We start from the raw sequence: 19,883 nt of genomic DNA, 5'->3' as shown, positions 1-19,883 counted from the left end.
GCCGGGAGACTTATTCTAAACAAGGGCGCACATGTAAGTAGTTCTTTTGTAGATTATGGTGATGTTGTAGCAGTGCTTTGCCATTGAGAACGAGGTAGCATGCTAACGGTTGCGGTTAGCCAGCTCGTTTCGGCTAGTGACGTAGAAAGCCGTGCAGATTTTGAACAGCTCGCCCGGAGACTGAAGGCAGGACACATTCAGAAAGCCGTATCTCACTCAAAACAGCATGGATGGTTTTTTCTCAAAGTTTGTATGCGTGTGGAAGCACCAGTGACACAAAATAACACCCCAAATCCCAGAAAATGTGATTTTTTTCATAATATGGGCACTTTAAGGCAACTCCATGCATTTCCCAGAAGCCCCAATATAAAAACGAAAAAATTTGCTATTTGCGTGATCAGTCACAATGGAGTCGGAATTGTCACAACAGAGCCAGGGCAGGAATGCGTTTCTATCTTGAAAATTCAAACAGCATTTCACATTAAAGAAAGAGAAGGGAGAATGAAATATAACTGTGCAGTGCAACCTCTGCTTGCCAGCAACCAACCTCCTTTTAGTGTCCAAAGACTCCACCTCCAACCTGAAGAAGCATCTTAACAGTGTTGGGAGTAACGGCGTTTAAGTATAACGGCGTTACTAACGGCGTTATTTTACGGAGTAATCTAATTAATTAATTTTCCCATTGTTGCAACGCCGTTATCGTTACTGAGAATGTAAAGTGGCGCGTTACTACAATTTGGTTGAATGAAGCACGAGGTGTCAGGCTTTGGCTACACATCAGCTGCCTGGAGAGAGCAGGGGTGGGGATGATGACACCGTTGCAAATGCGATGAATATCGGCTGGGTGGGCGGATCCCCTGCTCACGCTGTCTCACTGCACGCTCTGACTACCACTAAACACAAGACAGCGACAATGGCGACGAGCCAGGGAAATTCAAAAGTAGTGTTCTCGAACTGGAAGTACCAGCACTACTTCTCGCTCATTGAAATTAAAGGCAAGAATGTTTATGTAACATGCACGCTATGCCCAGGAAAAAAGACTTTATCCACGTCTGCCTCAAGCAACTCGAATCTTATGAAGCAACACAATCAACACATGCTAACCTGACACTTGTTGCTGCTGCTAACCCAACCCCAAGCCCAAATGCAGCTAGCGTGAGCTCCAGCGAAGGAGACGGAGCCACTCTGTTAAAACAAGCAACGCTCGATTTTTCGGGTCAGCAACAGGTGACCAAGGCCGAGCTGAACACATTGATTGCAAGATATGTTGTTGAAAACATGCTACCCCTGTCCACTGTGGAGTCTGAGTCATTCAGAGCTATCCTTGCTAAAATACCAATACGAGGAGGAGGAAGGGGGGTTGCCCCATGCCGAAACACTTTTGCTAAATTCATAGACAGTGAATACGAAAAAATTAATATTGAGCTCAAAAAGTCATTTGAGGAAATAGAGTACATTTCAACTACAGCAGACATCTGGACTGCCCACAATAAAATTTACATGGGTGTGACAGCACATTGGATCAATCCAAATAACATGGAAAGAGAGAAAGCAGCTCTTGCCTGCAGACAGTTTAAGGGGCATCATACTCATGACGCCATTGCAGTTGAGCTTGACAATATACACTCAACATATGGGATAACACACAAAATCACAGCAACAGTGACTGATAATGGCTCTAATTTTGTTAAAGCATTTAAGAGGTACCAGCCACTTGAGGAGAGTGATTCTGAAGACGATGAAGATGAGGTGACATTTACAGACATTAATGATGCTCTACATGCAACTGATAATATGATAGTGATGTTGTGATCACTTTGCCCCCCCCCCCCACAAGAGATGTGCATCACACACACTAAACCTGATTTCATGTACAGATGTTGACAAGTGGCTGCTGTCAAAACCTGCAACAAAGGCTGTTTACAGAAGTGCTACTGCCAAATGTACTGCCCTATGGAACAAGACTAGTCGATCAACTTTGGCTACTGAAACAGTTGATGAGTTGGTGTCAAAAAAGCTGCTTGTACCTTGTACAACACGATGGAATTCCTTCTATGATGCCCTGGCTCGAATCTGTGAAATATCCAAGGTAGACCTTAACACCATCTCCTCCAAATTAGGCCTGACAGCGATAACAGAAAGGGAACACCAGTTTTTAAAGGAGTACTGTACTGTGATGAAGCCCCTTACAGTTGCCTTAGATATACTTCAGGGAGAAGACAACTGTTTTCATGGTACACTCCTACCAACGATGGAGACATTAATGCTGAAGACAGAAGTCCTTAAAAGTGGCCTGCAAATACTGAGGGACCTTCCTGACGCCATAGTCACAGTAAGAACTTGAATTGAATATTTTATTATTTATTAAGTGAACATTGCTGTAGTACTCATAATAATAAATACTACTACTACTAGTTATAATAATTACAATAACAATAATAATAATAATAATAATAATAACACAATGTATGTATGTATCTACACAAATCAGTGTAGATACATACATTTAATGTGATTATTCTAATCATTTCAGGCTATCAAAACCAGATTTGCTGATGTCCTGGGAAATGAAGAGGCTATACTTGCTGCCGTAACTCTTCCAAAATTCAAACTTCGCTGGCTGCGGTCACAGGAGTTAAAGGATAAGGCTAAGGGAAGTTTGCTGGCAGAGTGCCGGAAAATTGTCCTCAAAGAACCACAGCCAGGTACCAGCACATCTTCACATCACACAGATTCAGCCAAAGAGAACGATTTCTTTTCCTTTGAGGAGGATGAGGAGGACACCTCCTCTTCAGCAGAAAACCAGGTGGCAGACTATATTAAATCTTCAGCACAAAAACTTCAACTCTCTGTGTGGATTTTCTCTCATCAAGAAAATTTCACTACGTTACAATGCTGCTACTCCATCTAGTGCACCTGTTGAGAGACTGTTCAGCCTGGGCAAGCTTGTCTTCTCTCCGAGGGGAACAGACTGTCAGACAAAAGATTCGAAAAGCTTCTCCTCCTACGTTACAACCACTGGTTTAGTCGTTAGATGAGGAGTATTTTAGTATAGATTAATGTATTGTTCATTTTCACTGAGAACGAACAACATGTTAATCTACATAGAGAGTTGGATAGTGCTCTGTTTATTATGCAATAATATACAGGTACAGAGATTTGCACTACTTAATGGCCAGATCTTCCTTTGTTTCTTTTTACCCAAGTTTACATTTGTGTGTCTTAGTTTTGCACTTGATTGCAAAGTGTGTGACTAACTGAATATTATTTATTTTCAATATTTAATTTTTATTACTTTACTGAATATTTAAGAGTTGGATAGTGCTCTGTTTATTGTGCAGTATTATACAGATACAGATAATTGCACTAATTAAAGGCCAGATTTTCCTTTGTTTCTTATTACCCAAGTTTACAGTTGTGTATCTTAGTTTTGCACTTGAATGCAAAGTGTGTGAAAATTATTTATTTTCAATATTTAATTTAGTTACTGTACTGAATATTTAAGAGTTGGATATTGTTCTGTTTATTGTGCAGTAGGCCTAATATACAGTTACAGAGATTTGCACTACTTAATGGCCAGATTTTCCTTTGTTTTTTTTCCCCAAGTTTAAATTTGTGTGTCTTAATTTTGCACTTGAATTTTGTTTTCAATATTTATTTTTTATATGTTTTTATTTCTATGCATATCATATGGCAGGCTGCAATCTATTGAGTTCAAATAAATACCAAATGTTCTAAAATACTGTATATAGTGTTTTTATTCTTCAATCAGTTAATATAAACATCTTTGACGTTAAAGATGTTATAGAACGTAATAGCGTTATAGAACATAAAAAATAACGTCACAGTTATTTTGCTGAGTAACTAATTACTTTTACAATGTGGTAACTGAGTTACTAACTCAATTACTTTTTGGGAGAAAAGTTTGTTGTAACTGTAACTAATTACTTTTTTAAAGTAAGATGACCAACACTGCATCTTAAAGTAAGTTATTTTTTTTAATTAGCCAGGGGTAGTTGTTTGCTGTAGTTTTACTGGTCACCTTGCTATTTTATAGTTGTATCAGGTAGCTACCTGCTTAGTTGACGTGCGAATAGGCCTGTTTAGTAAGCAGGATTTGATGGCTGCATTCCTACACTTATAAAATGCAATTCAATGTGGAAGTAATCCAAGTATTCAGAATACGTTACTCAGATTGAGTAATGTAACGGAATATGTTACAAATTACATTTTTGGGCATGTATTCTGTATACTGTAACGGAATACGTTTTGAAAGTATCCTTCCCAACACTGTATGACAGTGTCATGAATAATATCCATAACCTCAAGTATGGTTCCACTGAACAATTTGGACTTGTCAACAAACTCTTGCCGAATGAGAATTAACGGCACGTTAGGTAAGCTACGGTTTACCAATTCACAACTTGCATTAGGCTAGGCTACAGGCTACTTAACGAGACCATAACCGTGCCTAACACGAGTCTATGTAATGAAACGGGTGTCTAGGTTCTTGGCAAGTTTGAGTTATCAACCGATGCCAGAAGCCTTTATGTCTCGTGCATCTTAGAATTGTGTTCATGGAAATTCATAGGCTACATTACCAAGGGGAAAGTATTATATCACATACAAATACACATAATGTTATCTTGGTAGTTATGTTAAGTTAAATGTTAGAAGTGAATGTTGCTACATGGTAGGTAGGCTGTCACAAGGAGACACCAAATGTAACCGTGGCCAGTGCGTGAGTCTGGTGTCGGTCAGTATGAGTGTAAAAGTAGTATGTCAGCCTATTTCAGAGACATGGAGAGGACATTTGCAGTTTGAGCGACTTGGAGTGACTATGGTGGGGGAAGTAAACGCGTGATCGCTAATGCCGAGCAAATTTGATGGTGAAGATATGTCCCGCCCTACTCTGCCTCTGATTGGCCAACCCTGGTATTCTTACCCTAACCAATCGCACTCCTAATGCCTAAACCGAATGACACTTAATGACATGACAACAGTCATGAATACTCAAAATGACTCCTTCATGTTCATGACAGGTGTCATGTCATAATAATGCCGGTGTCATGTCAGTCTTATGCACACCCCTTAAAATAAAGTGTTACCCATTTCTTTTCTGTAACTACATGCCATGGACACTGTGTTGTTGAATTTGTGAGGTAATGTCTAATGAATGCTCTGTAGTGTTTAGTTGATTGGCTTGTGTTTGATCTCAAAGCATTGTTTGATTTTGCTAGCAGAGTCAGGTGTTTTGTGAATATAGTTTGATAATTTGGTTTAGTGTTTACAGTTTTGAGAAAATGGGTGAGGATTTCAAGAAATGTGTCTTAAATCGAGAAAAACTGTATTAGTCAGTCTGCTCACACACACACACACACACACACACACACACACACACACACACACACACACAGAGTGGAACTGTGGATGGCTGATGCTTACTGGTACAGAGAGGGCAGAGAGAGGTAGTAACACAAAGGGATAGAGAAGAGATGTGAGCCAGCGGACACACAGAGACAGGTGTCAGTTTCTGTGCGTATATAAGTGTAAATATGTTGGAGCATTTTTTATGTTTTTTGTTTATGCGTTATTAATAGTTAAAGCCCTACACTAGGGCTTTAACTATTAATAACAATTATGTTCATCATCGCTAAACCTACTGCTTTATTTAATTTATTAATTTACTGATCATTTACTTCCCTAAGGTCACTGCTCATCAACCAAACAGAAATGTAAATGCAACCCTTCCTGTATGTAAGTTGGGATACTGGATCTCAACCACAGTGAATGCTTTGAAGCAGAAATGGAAACAACTTAACCCTTTTAATTTTTTCTTTTTTTCTTTTCTTATTTTCTTCGTTTGAGTACTAAATAGTTATTTACATGAAAGTCACTAGTTTTAATGTATATATATTTTTTTACTGTTAAAATAAAGACACTTTTTTGTAGGACTGTACATGTCCTAAATATTGTGATGCATTTGTATACTTATGACAACTACAAAAATGCTTAATATACTGTGATTATATGTGTATGTTTTTAATTAAATTTTTCTCTGTCTGCAGTTTACAGACAGTATTAGAACGAGGACATTTCCCTCACTGGGAACACAGTCGGTACAAGAGAATGACAAGCCTATTGCCAGATTACAGTGAAGGATAACTCCAAGATGTGCTGATAGATACTGCTATTGACAATTTCATGATAACAGAGATAAATTGAGTTGTTGCAGCAGAAAATAATGATAGAGCCACAACGTGGGAAAAATGGAAATTAAGAAGAATATAAATACGAATTTTAAAAAGTATTTTTTTTTAGAATGTTCATGAAAGATGCAGTTAATATAGCATGGGACATGTCTGGAGGATTGTGAAGATGCAATACAATAGCAGCAACAGCAATTAGTTAAATGTGTGATTAGAAATACATTGTTTCTGTGTACATACCATGTAGTTATCACAATACATGTTAACTGGTCTAATGCAAAGCTAAATGGATTCATAGAGGCACGTGTCCTTCGGCTTCAAGTTGGATAAAGTAAGTTGTTATGAAGGGGGTAAAACAAGTAAGGAGATATTTTCATGTGCATGTGTGTGTGTACCTCTGCATGCCTCTAGCTGGCCTGTAAGAACTTTACGAATCTCTGACACCCACATATTTTTCACATCCATGGAAGGAGCCTGGGGAAGAATGCGCACATACACACACACACACACACACACACACACACACACACACATTACCCATTACATATTAAAAAGATTATAAAGAGTTTTTGTTTTGAAATACCTCCTCACAAACACATCAAGCAACATACTGTATACAATAAGAGCATCTTAACAATAATGCTGTTTTTAGTAGTAGTAAGTAAGTTAAGTGGGAGAGCTGTATGGTGCAACACTGTCCCCAAGAGGACAGTTTTGGAAATATTACTGAATGCGTCCCAAGATGTATCGAAAACAAAATGTTTATATATATATACACACATGTATATAAGTATAAAGAGGTCTTTTGAATAATATGTGTTAGTGTATTTTTATTTATAACAGAAACAAAAAAATATACCTACACTTTTACACTTTCACAATTTACGACACCAGGTGTTCAAATACATGTTTTTTTCTGACATGACCAGGGTATTACATTAGTAATTTAACTATGCAGCAACACCAAAAACTTCCTTTTCTTATCTAATATTTGCTGTTTTTTGTGAAACTCATTCTACCGTCATCAACATACCTGGATGATGTAAACCTCCTCTCTGCCATTGTACCACACCTCAAACTTTTTGATGTCCCCTTTGACGTTCTCTGTTATCCCCACAGCACTCATCTGGACAGAGACAGTAGGGCAGAGACACTGTGAGATGCTGCAAAACTGTGGCATCAACAATGACAAAAAGTTGACATGGCCAGAATAACCAGCTAGGGAGACCTATGTGCATTGTCTATGTATTCTGTTGCCTTGAAGTGCACATAGAAGACTAAACTTTTGCGTCTTACAAGTAATTCATTATTTTTCAGGACACCCAGAAACCAACCAGCACAATGCTGAAATACCACCCTACCCCCAGATTTGCTGTGTGTCAGTTGATGTGTGATAATTCATTTAAAGTGGCTATTTGTAACTTTCAGTTTGTGTTGATTCTATCGGCCACTTTGGACAAAAGCAATAGTGCTTTTACCACGCCTGCTGACGTAAAGGTATTTTCTTTACGGTGCTGTATACCCACTTTATTACTGAGTTAGCCTTACCAGGAGGTCATGTAGTTGCGATGAATGTTTTGCTTAGACAGGAAATCATTCATTTACAATAAGAGAATATGTTACCGGTGCATGGTTGCATTTCAAGTGTACTTTGGATGTATCGTGAGCTTAACCGGGTATCACTGTCACTGTGTCACAAGCCAATGCATTAAGAGTTTGTTGTAGCAACCACCGCTTTAAGTACAGGGGGACAAAAAGAAAATATTAGGCCAAAGTTTGTTGTTTGCTGGTACAGGTCATTTATGATCATCAGATGAAAAATTACACAGTTTCAGAAAAGTTACATATATTTACTTTAAACAAAGCTTTAGTTATACGTAAAACAAAGCATATATAATACTTGTAGTATAGTGGGGTCTTTATCAATCTGCCACACACCAAGATGTCACATAAACAAAAGGGACACCACATGTCTCTGACCTTGAGAGAGTGTTTGAAGCTGTAGGAGGGGGTCTTCTCGTGTCCATCTGTTGTCTCCTCTCGTTTCTTACAAAACAGCATCATCTTGTCATACAGGAACAGGTGTCTCTGCATGGGCTTAAACCTGGCCAAGTCCTTCACCTGAAATCAGGTAATCTTCATTTTATCTATTTGCCTGTCCATTAATCATTCTACATATTTTGTTATGTTGATAAGTATTAGTGTTGTCAAATTAAGTGTGGTAACAAACAATTACATTACATAATTCTGTTACCTAGTCCTAATCATGTTACCTGTCTGGTTTCTCCAAACTAGCACCATATTTCTCACAAACCTCTTGCTTCTTATACTGTGTCTTGCATTTGTTCCCTTACTGAAGAGGATAAATGTTTCGCAACAGACATTTTGTCCTTTCATCATCACACATCAGCATTTCAACCTGATCTCACAGAAATCCGTGAAATAAACACGGCCCCTTAACTCAAAATCTGTGGCTGTTTCACGGAATCGTAAAACATTCCGTGATGGGCCCACAGAACAATTCCGTGAAATGAACACGGATCGCCGAAAATTCTGTGATGTGCCCACGGAATAATTCCGTTAAATAAAAATTAAGTTAAGGAAAAGGTCATGGGTGGACTTACCCATGACACGCGGGAAGAACGGGACAGTTGGGTTCAGGAAAAGGTCGTGGGTGGGCTTACGGTTCTGTGACACGCGGGAAGAACGGGACGGAACAGAAGAAAGCGACTTTAGGAAACTTGACATGTGGGACACGAACCCCGGTCTCCTGGGTGAAAGTCCTGTGTTTGACCCATCCACCACCCCAACCAACCTCCTTACGCGGAATTTCGGCCTTACATAGTACTTGCTACCGTAGTCGTTCTTAATGCTACATCATCTTCTCATTGACTTTACATTGGCATTGTTTTCCGTGGTGGCCACACAAATTTTAAACACATCTGTGCCACCACCACGTAATGCGCTGTTAACAATTCGTGATCATTTCACGGAATTCTGTGCGACCAGGCTGAGCATTTGCAGCAACTGCTGCAATCTTAAGCTCCATTTGCAGCAACCTCGTCCTGTTTTGTGCAGACACGCCTGAAAAAAACTTTCATTGCTGTCATCAGTGGTTTTCTTTTTTCATGTTTTCTTGCTTTGATGACTATATATGATGCTAACATGGTTATGCATGCATGTTTTAGCCCATTTACTACAAATCCCATTCATCTCCTTCCAACTAACCGATTCACAACCCTGTTGCTCTGTTTAAAGTTGTGATAGGCATTTTTGGCTTTCATTGAGGACAAAAAGTTAACTAGAAAGTGCATTTCCTATAGAAAATGCTTGTGAATGCTGAAAAGCTAAATTGCTAAAGCTAAACTAGATTGCTGGCTTCAATGCGTAAGAAGAAAGTAAAGCAGTGAGAATAGATGGAAAAGTGGGAATGGTTTAAATAAGTATAAATGTTTAAAATGTTAAATAACACCAAAAATGTATGAAAAAGTGGAATATTTGAAGGTTTTCTGAAAAGCTGTCACTACACTGAATATCTGGCTTCAATGCGTAAGAAAAAGATTAAGTTGTAGGAAAATATGCAAAAGTGGGAATGGTTCTAATGGTTCTAATTAATATGAATGGCTTGTCTTGATGTGGAACATTTTAAGGTTTGAATGCAGACAGGCAGGCAGACAGGCAGACAGACAGACAGACAGGCAACAGACAGAGTCTGAGTTGTTCTTGTTGCTTTGACACAGCTAATTCAAAAACTATATTATAAGGCCTATTGCTTAATTGAGGCTGAACAAAGTCTGTGTATGACAAGTAAATACTGTGGCCGTGAGAGCAAGTTATAGAGGTTTTAAGACAATTTTCAAGGCTTCCCACTCTAGTGATGTCATCACTTAGAGAAGTCATGCAATACTCACTCCATTATAACACAGAAAAAGCCTGAATGCAACACTAAACTTAAACAGTGATACCACCAACACTGTAAAGGATATCATGAAGCTGAATACAACTGTAATAGCTAAAGGTTTTGTGAACAGTTTAAAGTTTGAATGTCGTCTGTAGGTAAAAGTATGTGGGAGGAGTAGCATTTCAAAAAGGAAGAAGCCTAAAGAGGATTTGAAGACTGCTCCATAAAAATTTAAAAAACTTAATATTTTAAAAAGTATAAATAGCAGAACAATACTTTTGTCATGTGGTAAAAGCGCTGAACATTTTGATATTTGAATGTGTTTTGTAGCTGAACTTATGCAGAAGTTAGAGGCGACCAAAGAAAATTGAAGAATATAGAATCGGATAACAATACTGTGAATGCTGCTGAATCAACATTCACACAATAGTCTTTCAGCATATTGTTATTCAAGCCGTCTGAGAGAAAACTAGACTTCTGCATCTCCTCCTTGGCTATGTTTTCAGGCTTTAGAAACTCTAGCCTGTGATGGGAGACTTTGGCCAATAGCATGTCATTTCTGAGAGAGTATTCCTTTTGGCTGTTCTGCAAATGCAGATGAGTGTGCAGTCCCATTCGGTGGAAGTTCTGCTAACCATTGTGATGTGTAGTGTCCCATGTTAACCTGTAGGGGCACTATCAAGTTGATTACCTGTTGAATGAGTAATAAATACTGTAGAATGAGCAGACAGTAACCAGAAGTTCGAGTTGTTGAGGTGTATTTCCAGACTTTGACATTGATGATATATGCACAGTATTAAAGACAGATATTTAGTTATTTACACTGTGTTCTGCCATAATCTAATGCTAGGGTATTTGATGCTATCCTGTATTCCATGCAGTCGGGCCATCTCCTCCTACTGCGCTCCGTAGCGGTCAGTGTGACGGTGAGATAGTGCCGATTAAACATTAAGAATGAATTTTTATTAAAGATTTGAGTCGGATTTTACAAAGTGTTTATGGAACAATTCTAACTCAGTACAAGCGCAAATAACACTGCTGGATTTAATCTTCATGGTAACGTGGATGATATGGAGTGAAAAAATGTGCGTGAGGCATCAATACTTGAAAATATTAAAAGTAATTGTTATTCCCACGTGTACTTTCTGCAGTCTGACTTCAGTTCACCACCTCACCATCTGCGTCGCCAATTCCCATTGTCTCCAAAATGTGCATATGCATGGGTCAGAGTTTGCATGGAGGACTGCACATTCTGTCGTCAAGTTTGTTTTTTATAAATCACAACCTTTGCATGGGAAGTGGTGTATGCACATTTTCAGCCCCGTTTTGTGGGTATGCCACATTTATAAATGAGACCCCTGGTGTTTGATAAAGATGTTGATATCTGCAGAGCTAATTAAGCTACTCAAAGCCATCTAAAAGCATTACATGAAGAAAGTGATGTGACTGTGACTCATCATAGACAACATAAGATATGTTACAACCGTGTCCAAAGACTCAGGGCTGCAGTTAATTCAGGGCTAAACTATTAGATAAGAGATACTTTATTGTTATCCATGTATAAACAGGAATGAAACTGTGTAAAAATGTAGTCCAGTTTATTGTCCAGCATTTGCTGTGAAAACAGTAGGGAGAGGTGGTCTGTTGGGGTTAGCCCTTAGCTAGCACAAAATACTGGCTTGTTTGTCGTGTTTACGTTTCCTCTCACCCAGCCTCTCAGTTCGAATGCCAGTGTTAGCCTGCTACGAGCAGACCAGAGGTCGATGCCGTGGCACTGCCTAGTGCTGCTATCCGAATGAGGTGACGTCGGAGGTGGTGTGATAGAAAATGTAAACGTGGCAGACGAGCCAGTAGTTTAGCCTTCTGCTAACTGTAGCTCAAGGCTGCGGCTACTTCAAGTTAATGTTATGTAGCTAGCTAGAGCCTCGGATCACAGTATGTAATTTCATCTCAAAAGGCTTTACAAAAAAACAGGACAGTAATTCTCATAGAATTGCCACTGCATAACAGCATTCAGGACAAAATAATGACAATTGCTCGTACAGGTTACTGTATGAAGCCGATGCTTATGCCTGTGCTCGTCCGATGGGAGAGGGTGGATGTGAGGGGAGAGGGAGAGCTGCAGGAAGATGTCTCACTCAACTAATTCTGGCAGCAGCTTCAAGACTTCACTTGCAAAAACACAAGTGCAGTTATTAAAGGCATTCTGTTTGACTAATATTAAAATGCCAGGCATGGCATCCTAATGCCTATTACTGATAATGTAGGGACAGTAATGCTACAGTAAATCTACTGGAGTGCTGGGTTGTACCTTGCTGTGGCCTTTCTTGTGGTCAGTCCACACATTAAAGGATCCCTGCATCAGCAGCTTCCCGAGTTCACTCAAGTTTCCCTGTGAACATTAACACACAGACAGACAGACATTTAGAGCACTGGTCAATACATTCATACAGTCATAGGAGTTTGCAGTGGCAGCCATTTTATGTGCACAATCCTGCTTTAGTTCTGTTGCTATAGTTGATCAAGTAGGGTTAAGAGGAAATAAAGGAAAATCAATAATCCATTAAAGAAGAAGTACCATTGTCAAATTTTACAAGCTGGAATGCATATTAACCCATCTTTGTAAATAGAGTAAATTATTTTCAATTGTGTTTATTCCAGTATTCTTTGCATTGCCATGTTCTCTTGCACAACATGTACCATAGCCTGTACCTTGCTTTTATCTATATAAAAGCTCAGAGGTTGGCAACCTTTTTTAATATCTCTATATAAGTGCTGGTATTTAAAAATCATACATGTTCTATGGTAAACATGAACAACTCGCTACTAAATCCAACTAGAGCAATACAACTCAAATTTGTGATGTCATCAAATATAAAGTCTGGATCTGCTCCATACACAATGAATTGAAAAATATGTTATAGATGACACTAGCTGTGTCAAAATTCAGGAGTTGCAGCCTTCAAAGGCTGCATTTTTAGACTGATTGCGTCAGAGCAGCACAATAAATAGCTGTGTTCAAAACCATTCCCTATCACAGAAATAGTGCACTATATAGTGTGTTCGCCATTTTGTAGTGGTGTTTGAATTCTCCGTAGTTAATTTCATTCACTATATAGTCCACTATGAAATACCCACAATGCACTGCTAATTTAAGTGTACATACGATATACCCTACATTTTACTCAATGTATCACACAATGCATCACAATGCATCATGGTCGTGTTTTCCCAGAGGAGAAGAAGAAGCAGAAGTCACTGTGAAAACTTTGGACTTTCGTTTCTAAACAGTGGAAATGTAACATGCAACATATATACAACCTTTCACTATCCTCCTGAGTGCTCGCTTTGTTTCAGCGACGTATTAGAGGTATTTTTGTTACGGTTTGTTTACATGATGCCGGGCACGCCTGCCTACGTCACACACATAACCGGCGCATCTACTGACGCAAGTCACACAACGATGTGTTTTCAGTGTGTGTCCGAAATCTCGTTTGGTTGTTCCCTATATAGTTCACAATAAACACTATATAGGGAATAGTAAGTAAGTGAATGAGGGAGCAGTTTCGAACATAGCTGCTGCTACACCCTGCTATGGCCTGCAGTGTCCTGCTATGCCCTGCTATGCCCTGATACGCAATGCAGTGCCCTGCTATGCCCTGCTACGTCCTGCAGTGCCCTGCTACACCCGGCTACGTCCTGCCACCCTGCTACACCCTGCTAGGCCCTTCAGTACCCTGCTACACCATGAACTACTACAACTACTATTTCTAGTCATAGTTCCATTTTCTTTATTGTGACTATAATTGCCAATGTTCATCATACCCCTAACCGGCACCGTCAGACACCGCCTACCAAGAGCCTAGGTCTGTATGAGGTTTCTCCCTAAAAGGAAGTTTTTCTCACCACTCAAGGCTAAAAGGGAGTTTTTCCTCGCCACTGTCGCACAAAATGCTTGCTCTTGGGGGAATTACTGGAATTGTTGGGTCTTTGTAAATTATAGAGTGTGGTCTAGACCTAGTCTATCTGACTCTAAGTGTCTTGAGATAACTTGAAATTGAATTGAAATTGAATACCCTACATTTTCCTCCCGTATACCAAAATGCAATGCAGTCAGGTTTTTCTGGAGGAGAAGAAGAAGCAGAAGCACCGGCGAAAAATGTAGCGGGCTTTCGTTTCTAAAGAGTGGAAATGTAACATGCAACTTATATATAACCTTTTACTATTCTCCTATGGAGGTCGGAACATGACTTAAGTCTCAATAAATTAATAAATAAATGCATTAATATATGTATAAATAAATACAGGAATACATAAATAAATACAGGAATAAATAAATAAATACAGATATAAATAAATAAATGAATATATGCAGTAATAAATGAATAAATAAATAAATGCTGAAATAAATGCATGAATGAATGAATAAATAAAAGAATAAATAAATGCTGAAATAAATGAATAAATAAATGCAGAAATAAATATATAAGTAAATAAATAAAAGAATACATAAAAGAATAAATAAATAAATTAATGCTTTCAATTTATTTCTACATTTTTTTCTACATACATTTATTTATTTCTTGCGATTTAATATATGATTATTTTTTAAGCTCTTTGTCTTCTGTATTATTCAACAAAGACAAGCAATAAATCATTGTATAGTATGAACAACACAAGATTAGATAGATTAAACAAACTGTTTAAGGTGATTTATATGAATGACATCTTTTATTTAACTACTTCAATCACAGTAGTATACTGAACACTGACCAAGCCTGGTGTAAACATATATATGAAAGTCAGAAACAAATCACACAAACTAAAGTGCAGATTGCTGAAATATAAAAACAAATGTGTGGCTTTACCACACTTAGTAGTATTTAGATTGTTTATTATTTACTGTAATAATCATATGTAAATATGTGGATTGCACTTTTTAAACACTGTCTTTGAACTTTACTAGACAGTTAAATAAGTAAAAATATAGTGTATATATATATATTTATTTATTTATATATATATACACACACACTATATACAACGTATATACAACGTACAGTATATACAACGGTGTATTTTTTTACAGTGCACACAGAGGAGCTACCTTCAGCCCCTCCCCCTCATGAAGTTGAGTGCCACGTGAATGACAGCGTTAACTTTGCACTTGCTCAGAGAGGCTATCGTTACGTTAGTAGTAGCATGCTACTGGTGGTCTTGCCGTGGGATTAACTGTACTAATAAAACCGTTGAAACAATGCGGCCACGCTGCTGTGAAAGCTCCCCGAACGTCATTTATCAGAGTCTGGTTGTTACCCCTCTCCGCAGCAGTCTCCTCCACTCCATATCTTTATAACAGAGCTAGCTAACTGGAGCTAACCGCTAATCAGAGCTAATCGTTGCTAAGCAAGCCTTCAGTTCTGCGTGCCTGTATCCATTAACTGCATGTATGGACTCTAGCAAGAATACAACCCTTCATTTTATTAAAATGGCTGTAAAAGTTTGCAGACTGATTTGCTCTCACGAGTCACGTGACAAAATCGCAAAGGAATTTTTTTGTTTACATTTCTTATTTAGGTGCACCAGAAGGCAGATTAACCAGGTTCCAGTCCCTCCTTCACATATGGTACTATAGAGCCCAACTGTTTAAACCCATACACCCTGCAAAACATAACATTTATAGATACGACTATGGACCTGTGAGGCGTAGAACAGTAAGTTTTCATTACATATGACATACAACCGTGTAAAATGAAACCTGAACACCAAGGTTTCATTATACCACAGGACTGAAATAACTAATGAAGAAATTAGAAATATTTTAATCAAAGAGCTTTATTTTTAGCAAATTGTAAAAAAGTAATACAACTTTGTAAATTATACATGAACTCTCCCTCTTCCTCCTCCAACTCAAGACATGGTCTCTTCCTTGGTCTTAGTAACTGCTGGCCCCTAATCTGTGTAGATGACGTTGCGAAATTCACGGTGTGAGGCTTCAGTCCCAACACTGACACAAGCCGTTGCCTGGGTGCCTATGATAATAAGGAAAGACATACTGTACACATTTTACTGCTATAAGATCACAACAAATTCCTTTGCCTTAAATAATGTGAGGCTTAAATATATTGGTTGCTTATCAGCTGTTGGATCTGTTTTGTCTTACATCTGTAGCGTTAGAAATGGTGATTTATTTTGGTAGTAACAACAAGGGTGGAGGTGGATTTATAATTAACGTTAAAAGCTATGATGTTACTTTTGCAACACATTGTAATCCCCATACTTTTACACAGCTTAAAGTAGAAGTGGGCCTTCAGCTTCAAAACGAATTTGAGTCCATGAAAAGCGCTATACAAATTCAATTTATTATTATTCAGCTTACCGTGGTAACTAAACCATTACTGAACAATAACGTAAGTTGGAAAGTTATCCGACAAAAAAGTTCCAGCTAATTAGCAACAATACAGGTATCTAGCTAGTGTTGCAATATATGTTTGCTAGGTGACATTATTCAGTGAGGGACCGGGAGAGTTTTGAGTGTTACACACCTGGAGTTAGTACTCGTACATGTACGTGACTGCATGGAGATTTCACAACAGTGTTTGTCTTTATTATGAGCATCAACAAAGGCTTATTGAAACATGGTGGCAGCGACACAAATCCAGACTGGGAGGAACGCGACAACGGAGGAAAACGAGAGTTGAGTAAAAGGCTAACTAAAGCTAAAATGCAAGGAAGACAGGAACGGTCTGCACTACGGGCGAGTAAACATGGAGAATGCACTCAACCCTCTGGGCAAAATTGATTTCGATGACGGTAACTTATCACACACTTGGAAAAGATGGAAGGAGGAATTCTGCTTGTACATGGATCTTACTATGTCAGACAAAGATGATGGCTATAAAGTGAAACTGCTGTATTATATGATTGGAGAAAAAGGAAGAGAAATATGTGCAACATTAGGAGTTGGGAGTAATGCTGAAAATATGTTTGTGAATGAAGTATTGGCGGCACTGGATGCATTTTGTGACCCCAAGAAAAATGAAACAATAGAAAGATACAACTTCTTCACAAAAAGTCAGGGCCAAGAAGAGAGTCTGTACAAATATTTAATGGAACTGAGAACCTTAGCAGCAACATGCAACTTTGGCAACATTGCAGACTCTTTGATCAGGGATAGGATTGTGTGTGGAACATGGGATTCCCAGCTGAGTGAATGACTTCTTAGAGAGACTGATCTTACTTTAGACAAATGTATGCAACTTTGGATTGACAGAGAGCCAAAGTCATAGAGGCGCAGAGTTCATTGACTGTGCATGCACTTTCACACAAAGAGAGACAGAAAGAAAAAAAGGAATCAGCAGAAGAGGGAAACACCATTCAGTGTAAGTTCTGTGGGCGAAGACATGAAAGAAAAAAGGAAAAATGCCCTGCATATGGCCAAAAATGCAAGAAATGTGGAAAACATAACCATTTTGCTACTGTATGCAAAACATCAGGGACTGGCAAGAAAACACGGGTGTTTGCGGTAGACAATGAAACAGAGGACCCAGACAGCGGAGAAGATGTGCATTGCATCAGGCTAGGATCCAGATCAGAGGCTGTTAACGTAGAACCCGACGCCGTCGTCGGCGACGCAGAACTGCACCTCTGATTAATATTTAGATAATTTGATAACGGTTTAATGTAGAAACTTACTGATTTTTGCTGCTAAAAGCTAAGGACTTAGCCATCACGGGGGTGTCTTTGGTGTCTTTGTAGCCTTTACAGAAGGTTTTCCATCCAGCCTGGAAGTTGTGCCTCTTTTCGGAGTTGTTCACCAATAAATCCAAACGCTTATATCCAAGATTTATCCACTTGATGTCCATAATTTATCAATTTTCCGTCATTTTTGCCGCTAGCTCGATGCTAGCTGCCATTTTGAATATCCCATGATGCTTTGCGAGATTGTGTTGACGTCTTTCAACCAATGGGAAGGCAGGTCCGTCATACAAAGACTATGTAGTGGACAAAGATAGATCGCTCCAGCGAATCCAAGCGAGAACAAAGGCTATAGAGTGAAAGATGGATCACTCCAGTCTAATTACCGTTCTACAGAGAAGATTGTTTTGAGATGTGGCATAAATTTGGGCCTTTTTTGAAGAAATGTAAATAGTTTGTCCTTTTACATGAGTTATAATGTTCATTATGTTTATTTTTGCACTGCATGACTCCAAATATATAGGAGAACTGTTTTAGAACATTGCTGTGTGTGATTTCAATAAATATGACATTATTATTTGATTATTGGCATAAGTGAATGTCATGAGGGCAAAAGCGTCTGGATATATTTAGTCAACTGTATAAGTGTGTGTGTTATAATGTTTATTTCTTCACAGTGTGACTCCTAATACATATGGGAACTGATTTAGACAGGAGATTGGCTTAGCTTTTATTGATATGTGTGTGATATCAATATATATCTGTGAGATTCATATTCCGTTTTATTTATTTATTTGTCTTTAAGGTCATACAACCTTTTTTTTTACATTCAAGTGACCTCACTGCAGCACAAATATTCAAATAGCCCAGTTTTTCCTGAAAAAAAATGATGTTCATAAATTGACTGTAGACAACAGGGTTGATGTTTTACAAGCTTTTTTAGAAAATAAAACCAGACGGACAATGAACTGTAAAAATGACCTTAGGGCTGGTAGGGTTAATAGTCAAACAACAGACACAAAAGGACCAATCTATGCCAACATGCAGGTGAAAAAGGAGAGGGTCAGATTTCAGGTAGACTGTGGTGCAACATGTAATGTTATCCCAATGAAGTACGTTAAAGGTGTGCGCCTGGAGCCATGCAGTAAAGTGTTGGTCATGTATAACAATACTAAAACCCTTCACCCTTGGACAATGCACACAGACAGTGTTTAATCCATGTAACAAAAGGTCATACAGGATTGAGTTTGTGGTTGTCAGGGAAGAGCTGCAAGTGAAGAAATGCAGTTAATAACATTAAAGCTGCAAGCAGCGATGGACGGGCCCGTGCATTTGCGCGGCACTCAGACACTGCAAATCGTCACCAATGAAAAGGGAACTCCCTGCTGAGAACGATACCTCACACAAGACTCTACGTCATACAGTTCATTAGCTGTGAAAAGGGGCGTGGCTAAATTATAGGGGGCGGATCAAACCATCACCAATTAAAAAGGAAGTCTCTGCTGAGTTCATTGATACCTCACATAAGACTCTACCTTAAACGGGTCGGCATTTATGAAAGGGGGCGTGGCTTAAACAGAGGGGGCGGGCCAAACCATCACCAATGAATAAGGAACTCTCTGCTGAGTTTAATGATACCTCACACAAGGGTCTACCTTAAACAGTTGAAATGCTATGAAAGGGGGCGTGGCCTGAGTATGTGGGCGTGGTTCTATCATAGGGGCCGGTTCAGTATCACATGTAGACCACAAATTCTAAGTTTCATGTAAATCGGATGATGTTTGTCATATAAGGCAGATTTCTTGTTGCCAGCGGGGGGCGCTATGACCAAAAGTCAATATTGGCCTGTATATGTCCTCAGGCCTGGACTCTTGTTGATTCTGTGAAATTTCAAGCAGATATGACAATGTATACTGTAGTTACAGCCACTTTCTCATTCATCGCTAAATACTCAAAGTGGCCGCCATGTTACATACACTCAAGTTACACCCACTTCCTGTTTTGATGGCGAAACGCACAAAATGGCCGCCCCGCCACGGCCACGCCCTATGACGAAAAGTTTTCCTTTTAATAAC

General features: G+C 38.8%; 1 protein-coding gene across 2 annotated transcripts in view; it reads right to left on the bottom strand.

Moving 5' to 3' along the window:
- The window catches only part of mcf2l2 (MCF.2 cell line derived transforming sequence-like 2), a 286,969-nt gene that overhangs the window by 63,776 nt on the left and 203,310 nt on the right, over positions 1-19,883 (bottom strand). For both annotated transcript variants that reach the window (XM_036007118.1, XM_036007119.1), the window contains exons 22-25: positions 12,422-12,502; positions 8,190-8,330; positions 7,243-7,335; positions 6,605-6,683 (exon numbers count right to left, since the gene is read on the bottom strand). In XM_036007118.1, the coding sequence (XP_035863011.1) occupies positions 6,605-6,683; positions 7,243-7,335; positions 8,190-8,330; positions 12,422-12,502 (394 nt within the window). The remainder of the gene's footprint in view (positions 1-6,604; positions 6,684-7,242; positions 7,336-8,189; positions 8,331-12,421; positions 12,503-19,883) is intronic.

Source organism: Sander lucioperca, chromosome 11 (assembly GCF_008315115.2).
Source record: "Sander lucioperca isolate FBNREF2018 chromosome 11, SLUC_FBN_1.2, whole genome shotgun sequence".
In the NCBI taxonomy this organism is placed as follows: domain Eukaryota; kingdom Metazoa; phylum Chordata; class Actinopteri; order Perciformes; family Percidae; genus Sander; species Sander lucioperca.
Note: the sequence above shows the minus strand (reverse complement) of the source record. Positions and strands in the feature narration are given on the sequence as shown.